The sequence below is a fragment of the Castor canadensis genome, chromosome 4 (genome assembly GCF_047511655.1).
Source record: "Castor canadensis chromosome 4, mCasCan1.hap1v2, whole genome shotgun sequence".
Classification (NCBI taxonomy): Eukaryota; Metazoa; Chordata; class Mammalia; order Rodentia; family Castoridae; genus Castor; species Castor canadensis.
The window spans coordinates 159,053,094-159,067,769 of record NC_133389.1 but is presented as its reverse complement, the minus strand read 5'-3'; the positions used below and the strand labels follow the sequence as shown (position 1 = coordinate 159,067,769).

Here is a 14,676-nt window from a genome sequence, read left to right as displayed (position 1 = left end):
TTGTTTTGTTTTATTTCATTTTGTTTTTTGGCAGTGTTAGGAACTAATTTTAGTCATCTTTTATCTTTCTTTTTAGAGCCCATTATAGTGTTTGGCAGCCATTAATAAGCCCACACAATACCTTAGAAAAGGTGTTCTTCTAAGCAGTTTTAGATTTGTAATTCTAGAGCTTGGAATGCAAGATCTCTTCGCTGGATTCTAGCTCTGCTTTTCCCTTCAGCTAGGCCCTTATGCAGTATTTACACTGCATGGTTGCCTGGCTTCCTGAACAGAAGAGACGTGTATGTATGTACATTTTCTTTCTCTCTCTCTCATTGAATTGTTGATGGTCCTTTAGCAAATATGTTTAAATTTATTTGCAAAATTAATTTATTCATATTTAATATATGTCCCTAGTCACTGTTCCATGTGATATGAAAATTTTATAACAACAGTTAAGGCTGTTTAACAGATTATTAAGTTTCAAAATCCTTCCTATTGAAGAGGAAGAGGGTGGTAGCTATGAAGTACATAAATATTCTCCAACCTCTTTTTTTTCTTTTACTTTTCTTTGTGCTAGAAGGGTTGTGGAGTGGGGGATAAATGGTAGAACAATTAAATTTATCTGACTGTTATGTATATTCTTTTAAACTAATACTGAACTTTTCAATTTAGGTAATTGACACAGTGGGTTCTGCCAGAATTCTAGGTAGAAATGCATAATGCATCAAAAGTTGTATTGCTCTCTTTCATACACATTTCCTTTTAGGAACCCCTTTTAAGTTCCAGGCACAAGTTGTCCTTGGACACCCTAAATCTTACCCCTTAATTAGGTGTATCTTCATAAACCTGTTCTTACAGCTTACACTTTTTTTGAAGGAGGATAGGGTCTCCCTTTGTAGCCCAGGCTGTCCTCTAACATGTTACCCTGTCTCAGCTTCCTAAGTGCGGGGATTCATGCCTGGCCACAATTTATAAAGTTAATTTTTGTTCTTTGTTTGCTTTCATGAGTGTCAATGTGTGTGTGTACTGCTAGATGTGGAATGTCCATGTTAACAATGTCAATAAGGCATAATCTTAAAGACAATGAAAATTTTAAATGAAGGCTTAACCTAAATGATCATAATGGCATAAAGTGTTTCTGAGGGAGGGGTTTATGCTAAACTGTCATAGCAAGGAGAAAAAGGAGAATTTATTTTTCTCCCAATACAACTATTAAATGAGATATATATCACAGGCCTTAGTGGGAATCTGTTGGCTTATTTCCTAGAATCCTACCCTTGCCTGCATTGTTAAAACTGATTGACTAGTACTGCATCTCATTTTTGTACTTACTTTTCTGGGTCCACCCATTTTTTTCAGGTCTACCCAACCAGTTTTAATGGCAAGACCCAGAAGTTGCCTACACTATTTCGGTTTATATATGTCAAGGACTTTGTCACTTAGTCAGACTTAACCTATATGTAAGGTTGGGATGAAAAGTCTCTTTAACTGTGCTGCCAAAGGCTCAGCCAAAATTTAAGGGGTTCTATTTAAAAAGCAGAGAAGAATGCACAGGTCATGGTGATTCACACCTGTAATCTCAGCCATTGGGAAACTGAGGCAGGAGGACGGTGAGTTTAAGGCAAGCCTGGGTTACATTTTGAGACCCTGTCTCAAAACAAAACAACAGGAAAAATAAAAAGAGGAGAGAGAGAGAGAGAGAAAGAAGATAAAAAAAGGAATGGATATGGGGAGAGGGAAATATACAGTCTAGTCAGTTGTTTCATTTGGCCACCTAAATAGCCACATATTCCTTTCTTGTACATAATGTATACCAGTTTCTCAAGTATGACAATCCCAAATCAGATATAGTAGCCCAGTTAGGTTCCGATGTGGTTCCTTATGATGTGATGACCTATAAACCTATTGCTTCTTGAATGCTTTCTTGTATATTGGGACACAAAAGCTACAATAATTGGGCAAAGAGAATGGGGATAGACATGATAGTTCCTGGTCTAGTAGTGAAGTAAGTCTTAGTAGGACCCTAATTTTGTTTTCTGAAGAAGTTTCCTATTCCTTTTCCATAGATCCTATAACATTATCTGAAGTGGGTGTTAAAGTGTATCCTTATTGGAGGATGCATTAACTTCTAAACTTGATTCCTGTTGTTCAGAGTTGGTTCCTAGTTAACTAACAAGTGTTAGTCTTGTTAGTTTTTGATAATACAGTTGCCTCAAAGTTTCCATTTGTTTCCTTTACTCAGTTATGTGTAAAAATACCAAAGGATCTCCTTTGATCATAGTTAAGCCTATAAACTTGTTATTTTGCTAGTTATTTTCCTCAGACTAACTCTCTTTCAATTTAATGAGTGCCTTAGTGTAATGGCTACTCTAGACCTGCTCAAACAAAGCTTAAAAATCAAGGTGAAATTGAAAAGTTGAGCAGTAAGTAATTTAGTTACCTACCAAAAAAATGATCATTGACTAAAGGAAGACCACAAAATCCACATTCAACAACATATTTATAAAGCTATAGTGTATGTATGAACAACTGACATCCGTATTTATATGTTTGTGTACATGTGTTTACATATATATATGTATGTGTGTATGTATATATTCCAGCTTCTAGACATACAAAGAAGCAGGAGTAAACTCATCAATTGAAATAGACATGAAAATAACAGAGATGGTGAGACTAGTGGGCAAAGACTCTAAACTATCCATTGTGAATATGCTCAAAGCCTTAAAACATGAGCATAAAAAATTGAAGATAAAGTACAGAACTTTTGAACTTTTAGAGGTGAAAAATATATCCAAAATGAAAACTGCTTTTTCAGCTTAATAATAGACATTTAGAAGAAGTGTTCAATAAATGAAAGTTACTGTTGACTTATCAGAAGGTGGTATGCTGTCAGAAAACAGTGAAATGATACATTTAAAGTGAGATGGGGAAAATTTTGTAACCGCTGAAGTGATGCTTAAAAAAACAAAAACAAAACAAACAAACAAAAAACAAAGGCAAAATGTCATTTCCAAATGAACAAAAGCTGAGGAAAGTTGTCTGTGGACATGCCCTAAAGAAATTTTAAAAGACAACCTTCAGACTAAAGAAAAATCATACTTGGTAAAAACCCAGCTGTACACAAAGGAAAGAAGAAATGGTAAACATGAAGATTAAACTACATATTTCCAAATAACTTGGGAATCAAGAAGAAATCACAAAAACTGATAACTAAAAACATAGCATAGTATATTATAAAAACATAGCATAGTGCTACTTTGTTTTTAATAAGCTACTAAATTACTGAAGCAGTGCAGATACAGACATTTTGTTCTATAAATGCTTGGCCTAGAAAAGACTGGTATAAATTCCATAGTCTAAGTCTGACACTTAACAAGCTATAAGAGTTGGGCCTGCTGGTGCATGCCTGTAATCCCAGCAATCAGGGCAGAGGCAGAAGGATGCTGATTTTGAGTCCACACTGGACAACATAGTGAGACATGTCTCAATAATAACAATAAAAGCAATTTAAAAAATACAAAAACTATAGTAAATGAAATGCAAAGCATAAAGTAAATTATATGGAGTAGAATCAATGAATTATGAAACACAAAAACAATGGAGAATTATCAGTGACTCTACACTATAGTTCATTGAAAAGAGTAACTAATAAACATAGCAAGATTGACCAAGACCAAATGACCAATAGTAAGCAAACAAGAAAAACTTCATATCACAGGCATTGAATCAATAGAAAATCAGGGAATATTACGAGCAAGTATGTGCTATTGGAACTAAATAGGCTAACAGTTTGCAGCACAAATGACCAAGTCTGACACAGAGAAATAGAAAACATGATAAACCTTATATCAATCAGCAATATTGAAATCATGACAGAATTCCACATGAGAATTCCAGGCCCAGGTGGCTTCACTGATTTTTATTGAAATTTAAAGAAAATGTAATTCCCGTCCTATATACAAAGTCCTCCAAAAATAGAAGAGGAAACACTCCCCAACTTATTTTATGAAGCCTGAATTAGCTTGATTCTAAAACTACACAAAGATATTAGAAGAGAATAGATCTATATTTCTGACTATAGCCACAAAAATCCTTAATCAGAATCTAGCAAAGTATAAAAATAGATCATGGTTATGCACATTTATGTCAGGAAGCAAAATTAATATTTAAGAATCAAATATAAAAAGAGAAACAATATGATAATTTCTGTAGGTAACAAAAAAAATCTGATAAAATTCAAACCCACTTATAAGAATTGACAACAAACCGGGATTGGGCAGAGTTCTTCAGTCCAATTAAGGACATTTACAGAAAGTTTACAACTAACATTTTTAATGATAAAAGGCTGAGTGCCTTCTTTGTAAGATTTGTAAGAAGGTTATGATGTCCACTAATACGATTTATAATTAGCAATACACTAAAGGCTACAAGAAAACCTAAAATTATAAGCAAATTTAGCTGGGTCATGTTATATAGGGTAGACATACAAAAATCAGTTCTATTTCTATATGTTAATATCCAAGTACTTGTGGATACTGTATACCATCATCTATAAATATGAAATGCATAGAGATAAGTTTTTAAACTGTACAAGACCTAGCTGACAGAAATTAACAGTAAGAAAATATACAGGGAAATAAACCATATACTCTGATTGGAAGATGCCAATTCTCCACCAATAGATTTATAGAGTCAATGCAATTTCAGTGAAATGCTATTTTTTATATATAAAGATATTGACAGGTGCACTCTTAAATTCAGATTAGTCAAAATGGTACTGAGAAGGAACAGAGATGGAGAATTTACACTAATGGATTTTAAGACTTACTCTAAGCTATAATAGTGTGCTATTACTGATCTAAGGGATTGACATTGATGTTAGAAATCTCAAGGTGGATGTATAAGAATGGAACAAATATAGTATTCAGTGATAGTTTTTATTCAATACTAGTATTTTTCTATCAAATGATAGTAGGTAAATGGAGCTGTCTATTAAAGGAAAATCGAATCCCTTCATCCAGGGTTCAGAAATTGAGTATTTTATGAAAAATTGAATTTGGACCCTTACCTCATATGACACGCACAATTAACTTGAATTGCACCATAGGTCTAAAAGATAAAACTCAGCCAGATGTGGTTGTGCATGCCTGCAATCCAGCACTCAGGAGACTAAGTCAGGAAAATCTTAAGTTCGAGGCCTGCCTTGAACTACAAAGCAAGACCCTGACACACATACACGCACACATGCACACACACAAGCTAAAAATATTACATCTTGAAATTTTAGAATCTTAAGAACCATCTTTATGACTTTGCATTATTCAGTTTCTTAGCATACAAAAAGAACTAACCATAAAAGGAAAAACCGTAAAAGGAAAACTTTGATTAAGTTGGGGCTCATCAAAGTTAGAATCATTTGCTTCCCAAAAGACACCATTGCAAAAATGAAAGGCAAAGTACAGATTGGGGCAATGTTTGCAGTATATATGGTCTCATACAGGACTTGTATTAATAAGATGAATGGGAGCAAAATATTGCACAGGAATGTTTTCAAAGGAAGTCATAATCCTTTCAGAAGCAGGAGATGCATATGGGAAGATGATCTTTACCAGGTGTTGGAAAGCTAGGGCCCATGGACCAAATCTGGACCTCTCCCTATTTTTGTAAGTAAAGTTTTCTTGGAATACAGCCATACTCATTCATTTATGTTTTATCTATGGATGCTGTCATGCTACAAAGGTAGAGTTGACTACTTGTTAGAGAGACCATATGGCACACAAAACCTAAAATACCACTATCTGCCTTTTTTTTTTTCCTTTCTTTCTTCAAGTTGCTGAGGTTTGAACTCTGGCCTTGTGCTTGATAGTCAATTACTCTACTACTTTAAGCCAAACCTCTCCCCAGCCATTTGTGCTTTTAGTTATTTTTCAGATGGGGTTTTGTACTTTTTGCTTTGGCTGGCCTCTGACCATGATCCTCTTGCTTTTGTCTTGCAAGTAGTTGGGATTACAGAAGTAAGCCACTAAACCAAGTTTACTATTGGCTCTTTATAGAAAAAGTTTGCCAACCCTTGATCTAAAGGAACCCAATTCTAGGTAAGGGTAAGTTTTTTATAGGTGAGCAAATATTGGTGGATCAGTTTGGCCCAGTTTATTTTTTACAAGACAAACTTTACTTTTCTTGGAATTACCATTTTTCATAGCTGTTTCTTCTCTTTTGATTTTTATAGCTATAGTTTATTCATTATGTTAATGAGCTAACAAAATCTGTTTTAAAGACAAAATTGAATTATACATGTCTCGCTTCAAGTCTTGATATAGTTTTGGGAAGCTCTGACTCACTCCAAGGAACCACACTTCAAAGTCACAGCAGAAATGTAGGTTCAAGGTGTTAGCAAGGATTTAATACTAAGAGAAGCTACACTCTACTTAACCAGCTTGTACTTATTTCCTTCAGCAAGTTACGTGGTCTACAAGCAAGCAAGGATGGGGACTGAAGGCATATGCTAACTCTTGGGGGGACTAACTGGTATGTCCTGCCCATGTAGTCTCCACTCACAGATGGCTTTGCTCTGATCTTTACTGGAGGTAGGAATCCCACCTTATAGTCAGCATGCTCCATAGATGCAGGGAGTCATTGTTGTTAGTGGTCTGGCAGACGAAGCTTCTGTGGTAAGCCTAGTATCTGGGTACTCTGTGTCTGCCTCAAACCTCACAGGTTCACTGTTGCATCAGCTACATTCTTACTGGTTGCACTGCAAGATATGTTAGCCATTGCATCATTGGCTATGTAAGTTGTTTACGTAAAACATGTTTTGACTTTAGGTACAAGTGTTAATCTCATTTGACTAAGTAAGCCATATGCTTACTTATTACACATCTACAACCTTAATTATCCTTAAGAAAATCATGTTTTCAAGTAAAGGAACATTTTTAGTGAGAAAGTTTACTACCACTTTTAAGCACAGTGAACAGATTTTATTCACTTCTCTTAAGGTATAGAATAAATTATCCTTTATAAAATAATTCATTTGATACATCATAAAGCTTCAGCATGATTTAGTTTATTTAAACTACTTTTGCTGTTTCTCTATGTCAGTATTAATGTAATTGTATGAGCATAAAAATTACTTGTGATTCTAATGTCAGTATCAGAATATTTTTGTCAGAAGTGCAATATGAAGAAGAAATGAAAATTTATTTTTTCTCTGTTATATTTGATCATTAATCATCAATTTGATACTAGGCCAAATTGCATTTTATGGGGAAAATTTCCAACTGGAGCAAAACATAGTGGAAGAATGTTTAAGATCATCTTTGATTTGCCGTGCTTACTTGCATACTCCTGCAAGTCCCGTCAACTTTGAAATGAGCCTTACACACTCTATCTTCTTCATCCTCTCTCCTCTTTCTCATCCAGACCATTCTCATATTCAGTGTTTTAGTCAAAATAGTCTATATTGGGTCAAAGATTAGCCTCCTTATCTCTATGTTTTAACACAGCAAAGATCTATTTGTGGCTTACATAAAATCCAATGTGGTTTGGGCATGATTCTCCTACTGTCTATAGTAGTGTGATGTTACAGCTATACTATCTCCACTTGTTCAATCCCATTATATGCAATTAGAATTTTTAAAAATATCATTTTGGAAATACTGATTTAAAATTCTGTTACAGTGATTAAATTGTATTTGGGAAAGTCATAGTAATTGCTTCTGATAGCAGTGATAAAGTATTTCCTTGGGTAAGATTTATATGAAAGACATTTTAGTGGTTAAATTCACTTTTTTTCATTTCATTGTTTTTACATTTACTCACATGTGCATACATTGTAAAATTCATTTTTTAATTTATATAAACTTTAGTTTTTAGAACAGTTGTAGGTTCACAGCAAAATTGAGTGAAAATTACAGAGTTCCCATGTGCCTGTTTGTACCACAAATGTACACCCTCCATCACTGTCAACATTTATACATTGTTTTAATTGATTAGCCCGCATTGACATGCAATTATTAGCCAAAGCTCATAACTTATTTTATGGCTTACTGTGGTGTACATTGGTTGTGCATTTTATACAAGTTTTTTTGAAAGTTCATGTTTTGCCATTAAGTAGTTACTGCGCTTGTTATATATTTAGTCCTTTAGCAGACTACATCTCCTAATATTTTCTCTCTCTCTCAGACACACACACACAAACACACACACACACCTCATCTGTAATTCCAAACAACTGTTTGGTAATTGAAGTAGCTGGACTATTTTTATAAAGCAATTAATTTGCAATCCCCAAACTATGGATTAGAACAGTGCTCTTGCTAAATGTAGAGCAACTAGTGGGGGTAGGATTCAATCTTTATTTTCAAATATACAATATTGGATATTCAAATATTGAAATACTCATTCACATATGAATGGCTTTATGTGATCTCTGGGTTTTGAATCCTGGGAATCAGATTTTTAACAAATTGCTTATTATATGTTTGACATTATTATTTGAAATGTAACAAAGGATTCAGTCTTAATAATTTTGTCAATGACTTTAAATTGATTTTAAGTAGTAGGTAGCTAATAGTGATGCTTGTTTTAGTAAGTGAAAATTACATACAGTTAAATTGAGTACAATGCAGTTTATTATATGAATTTAGATATAGTTCAAATGGCTTATCCAATATTTGACATCTACTTACATATAAAAGCTTTATGTAACATACTTTTCATTGTGTTATTATTGTAATTTATGTTTCCTTTTCTTTGCTTGTCCACCCTATTTAAGCACTTAGTACTAATAAAGTATCAAATTGCAGAGGCTTATCCTACATTTGGTATGTGATATCAAATAAAAGCAAGTATTTGTGGTGTAGAAAGGTAAGGAAATTAATTTTTTTTCTTTGATAAGAAGTCAATCTGCCATTCTCCCTTCATGTAATTAGATATTTTGTAAAGGAAATTTGATTTTATGACAGGATTCAAGGAAGTTATTAAGCAGTTTCTGTGAAACCTTGATTGCCTTTGTATTCTAACACTGTTTGTCTTGTTCACAGTAACTCTAGTACTGAATGGAAGTGGCTCATAGACAGAGCACGTGTTGGCAGCCGATGGACTTGGCTCCAAGCCCAGATTTCAGAGCTAGAATACAAAATCCAGCAGCTTACAGATGTTCACAGGCAGATTCGTGCTTCCAAGGTATTGTCTGTGTTCTTTATATTTTTGTTAAAAATTGTTGCACTTAGTTTCTTCTCATTTTGTCACACAAAATAATTTTTATATAGTTTTATGAAAGTCTCGCTAGGTTATGTTAAAGATTCTGATACATTAATTGCTATAAATTGATCCTATCTTTGTGAAGACTTAGTATTTATTAACATCATTTTATACTTTTTGAGCAATTCAGAACTTCTGATGGATTCCAATTGATAGAAATGATATTCAGTTTTTCCAAATTTTTTTTATTGTGGCAAAATACTAATAAAATTTATCATCTTAATCATTTTTACATGTACATTTTAGTGGTTTAATAATGTTCACCTTCCATATCTGTAACTTCTTGTCTTTTAAAGGTGAAACTTTATACTCATTGAAGAATAACCATTTCCCTCTCTTCCTAACCCCTGGCAATTATGCCTATATGATGTTGACCATTCTAAGTACTCATATATGTGGAATATTTGTCTTTTTGCAACTGGCTTATTTCACTTAGCATAATGTCTTCAGATTTCACCTACATCATAGCATATATTAAAATTTCTTTTCCTTTTTTAAGACTGAATAATATTTGGTTGTGTGTATTTACTGCATTTTGTTTATTTATCTAATGGGCACTTGGGTTGCTTCTGCATTTTAGCTATTGTGAGTATAAACATGGTGTAAAATATCTCTTCAAGGAGCTGTTTTCAATTCTTTTTGGTATAAATCCAAAAATGAAATTATTGGACCATATGGTCATTGTATTTTTTAATTTTTTGCAGAACCATCATACTGTGTTCCACTAACAGTCCCCAGTGGTTCCACTTTCTTCAAATTCTTGCCCACATTTGTTTTCTGTTTTTTTAAATAATAGTCATCATAATGTGTGTTAAGTAGTATATCACTGTAGTTTAGACTTGCATTTCCCTTGTGATTTATGATGTTGAGCATATTTATATGCTTATTGGTCATTTGTATGTTGCATGGAGTTCTGTATATGTGTTAAATCTAGCTGACTTATTGTGTTAAGTCCTGTTTACTTACTTCTATCCATTATTAAGAGTATGTTATAGCTGGGAATGGTGGTTCACATCTGTAATCTCAGCTATTTGGGAGGCAGATATATGAAAATAGCAGTTCAAGCTAGCCTTGGCAAAAGTTATTGAGGCTCTATCTCTAAAACAAGCTGGGTGTGGTGGTACATGCCTATGATCCCAGTTGAAGGAGGGGCTGTTTTTTCACGCTTTCTTCCTTGCTGGAGTGAGGTTTTCCTCTCTCCTGGTTATTACTGAACCTAACTGGGCTTAACTGGGGAGTGACTGGAGATTCAGAAAAGACACAGGATAGACAGACAGACAGAAAGTGGGGTCAGGTGTGTTGGGCACTCAGGTGGAGACGCCCAACCCTCATTGCTTCCTTTCTCTGTTTTTATTCTTTAAGGCCTTACTCCTTGCAGTTCTTTAAAACCTTGCTTAAAACTTCTTTTCTGAGACTCACACTGTCCCATGTTTTTCTCTTAGGTTATCTTTAGCTTAATCAGTCTTAAAGTCTTTTGTCCCCAGGCTTGCAGCTTTTCTCTTTAGCTTTCTTAAAGCCTCCTTGCTCAGACTTGCAAAGTCTTGTCCCCTATCTTGCACTGTCCCGTGTTCTCTTTGGCTTTTCTTTAGCTTCTAAAACCTATGTTAAAGTTCTTTCTTTGGCTTAGCTTTCTAAGGACTGTGTTAAAGTTCTCAGTGCAGACTGTCTATCAACCCTTCTTCAGCCACTCTTTTTCCCTTCAGCAACTTCCCTGCAATTCTTTTCCCTTCAGTAATTCTTTTCCCTTCCAAAAGCTTCCCACACCAGAAAGTCAAAAGCAAAAGAATCAAGCCAAAGCCCAAGCCAAAGTCCCAGAACACTGAAGCCCAAAAAAGCCCTCCAAAGCCAAAGGCAAAAAGCATAAAGACAAGCAAAAAGCCTGTCTTCCTCCTTCAGGGGTCTTTTATAAACAGCAGCAAAGAGGGTGGAGCAGGGGAAGGGCATGACATTGTAACAGGAGAAACTTGCATTCCTGCTTCTCTGAACACAGCTTAGGAGATGCAGCTGTTCTGGCTTTTTGTGCCTATCTCAGCCTACAGGTGAAAGCAATTAAGTCGCATCTTGCCTTGCTTAAGTCCAGTTCTCATAGGCTTTTCAGAATTGGCCCTCCATACCCAGCTATTCAGGGGATGGTGGTAGGAGAATCATGGCCTGGACAAAAGTCTGAGACCCTACCCAAAAAACGAACTAAAAGCAAAAGAACTGATGTTATGGGTAAAGTTGTAGAGCACTTGCTTAACAAACTCAGTTCCCTTAGTCATTTCCCAGTACTGCTAAAAAACCAAAAAACCAAAAAAAGAGTTATGTTACAGAAGCCTTCAGGTATTGTACAGAACTGTCTATTTCTCTGTCAATTCTGTCAGTTTTTGCTTCTTGCATTTTGATATTTGTAATTACTATATCTATTGAACATTTTATTAACATACAGTGTCTTTTGCCTCTTTGAATTTTTTTTACTTAAAGCTTCTTTTGTCTGATACTAATACAGTCATCCTACTTTCTTCTGGTAACTATTTGCATGAAATATATTTTTCTGTTCTATCATTTTCAACTTATTTTTACCATTGATTTAAAGTTTCTTATAGACAGAATCTAGTTGGATTATATTTTTATTTATTCTGCTAACTTCTGTCTTTTGATTGATGAGTTTAATCTATTTACATTCAAAGTATTCAATGATAAGGATGGATTTACTTCTGTCATTTTGCTATTGATTCCCTATACTGATAGCTTTTTTTGTGACTCATTTCCTGCATAGTTGATCTTTTAATGAAATATCAAAATTCCTTTTTTATCTCCTTTTGTATATATTCTATAGCCATTTTCTTTATAGTTACTATGGAGATTACTTGTAACTAAACAGAGTTATAATATTTCAATTTGAATTTATACCAGTATAACTTCAATTACATACAAAAGTCTGTGCTTCTCTACAACTTTACAATAAAATTCCAAGCTTATACTTTATGCGCCCCTAAACATGAATTATTAATTCTTTTAAGTGTATTAGTCCCTTTTAAGTCATTCAGAAAACAAAAAATGGAGTTATAAACAATTGTTACAATAATACTAGCTTTTATAATTGCCTGTGTAATTGTTTATTCAGATTTTTATTTTTAATACATTTTTATGTTACTGTCCAGTTGCCTTTTATTTCATGTTGCAGGCCTCCCATGACAATTTCTTGCAGTGAAGACTCAGATCTTGTTTTTCTGAGAATGTCTTAATTTCTCACTCTTTTTTTTTTTTTTGAGATGCAGTATTGCTCTATTGTCCAGACTGGCTTTGAACTTGAGATCCTGCTGCCTCAGTCTCCTGACTAGTGATAGTTTCAGGTGTGTGCCACTGTGCTGAGCTCTCCCTCACTTTTGAAGGACAGTTTTACCAAATATAGTACTCCCTCCTTCTCCCCATCTATGGGGATATATTCCTATACCATCAGTGGATACCTAAAACCATGAATAGTACCAAAACCAACATATGCCTGGCTTCATGTATATTCTTGGCTGGTGGTTTAGGTAGCTTTAGATAGACTTTTAGGTTGGGTGTTATTTTTCTTATGACACTTAAAAGAACATAATTTTCTTCTATTTATATTTTTGCAGACAGGAAACTTGTTGTCATCCTAATTGTTATTCCAGTTTATGTAGTACTGTTTAAATTTTTCACTTTGTCTTTTGGTGTACTGCAATTTCCTATGAGGTGTCTAAGTTTATATTTATTTCTTTATTTCTTGAATCTCTAGTTTTGTGTTTTAATATTTCTGAAAGTTCTTGCTTTCTTTTTGAATAATTTTCCCTTCTTTTTATATTCCTCTGAAGACATATTAAGACATTTGAACCATCTTATTATATACCCATATCTCATAATATTCAGCCATCTCTTCATCTCTCTATACTGTCATATTTCAAGATTTCCTCAGGTTTGTCTTCCAATTCATCCATTTTCCCCATATGTATACCTGTGTGTTCTTTTTTAAAAATTTTATTGAGATTATTTTATATTTTATGCATAATTATTTATTTGGACAGTCAATTTTTGCCTTTTTATAGGTTTATTTATTTTTATCATAGTAAGTACTTTTTTCGGATTGTTCTTTGAGACAACCTCTGATCTCCTGTCTTTCAGTATGAATTACATTGGTCTTTTACATAGCTTTTTAATGAATGAATTCATATACTATCCATTCTTTTGTTTGCAAGTAGCATAAAGTTTTGAGATTTGTATTTTTCTGTGTATTAATATTTCAGTCCTCATGTTGCTTAGTATTCTATTTTGTCAGCAGTCCATAATTTGTTTATTGGTTCATCTGCTCATTAAATGTGGATTGTTTCCAGTTTGAGGAACTTCAGGTTTTGGGGGGCTACCAACTCTTACATGTGTGGATATTTGGGTGTTCCTGCACCATTTCCTGAAAATACATCACCCCATTGTATTTACTTTACTGTCTTTATTGCAACATAGAGCGGCATTGCAATAAAGAGCATACGTTTTGTTTTTATATAACATCTGTTAGTATAATTGAGTACCTGATAGACTAGTGAAGAAAATATGCTAGGGAAATGTTTTCTAGCAGTTTTAGTATGTAATAAAGATAAGAGCAGAGTAATTTTTAATGGTATCTCTGGATGTAAATATCAGATAATATCAAAATATAGAAGTTACCAGAAAGATTGTATGTGAGGATTGAGACAAAAGCCACATAATCTCTAAAACTGTTTTAAGGTTTTCAGCATAATGATCTCTTAGAAGATACAGTTTATGAAGAACAAGATGATATGATACTCAGCATTCTTTTTGACACTTAAGATGCATTTTCAAATCATACCAATAACAATTATCAAGATTCTTCTTTTCCCTTATGCTCCCCACAGTGACACAGGAATATTGGAAGGCAGCTGTGTTTTCAATAGCTACCCAATTGGTTATGATCTTGGCATTTTCTCCTCTTTATTGATCTCTAATTTTCAAGAAAAAAGTGCCTCATTTATAGAAAATTTGACAAAAATGAACTTTTTTACACATGGATTGTCGAGGTATTGCTGGACATTTATGTTGATGTTCAGAAGGAGTTGGAAATATGACATTAGAGAAGACAGATTTCTAAGATAGAGGTTTAGAGTTATTTCAATGGAAATTATAGCTAAATCTGTTACATTGAAAAAAATTTTCAATGTAAAAATTTAGTAAAATTTAATAAAATTGATTCTTCTCTATTCGTTTTGTATATTTTCTTCCCTTTTTATGTCACTGTTTTCCTTTTTTTCATACAGTTAGGTATCTTATATGTGCTTATTATGATAGCTAATGGTGAACAAAAACCTACAGAGTTCTTATATTTTCAGAGATTTTAGTTTAATGAGGGGTAAAAATTAAGCAAATTACTGCAAAAAATAAATGTTTTAATTCCAACTGGGAAAAATTTTAACA

The 14,676-nt window shown here is 33.7% G+C and overlaps 1 protein-coding gene across 7 annotated transcripts in view; it reads left to right on the top strand.

Annotated features, from left to right (window-relative positions):
- Positions 1 to 14,676, top strand: part of Kansl1l (KAT8 regulatory NSL complex subunit 1 like) — a 126,777-nt gene that overhangs the window by 25,572 nt on the left and 86,529 nt on the right. For all 7 annotated transcript variants that reach the window (XM_074071624.1, XM_074071623.1, XM_074071621.1 and 4 more), the window contains one exon: positions 9,027 to 9,168. In XM_074071624.1, the coding sequence (XP_073927725.1) occupies positions 9,027 to 9,168 (142 nt within the window). The remainder of the gene's footprint in view (positions 1 to 9,026; positions 9,169 to 14,676) is intronic.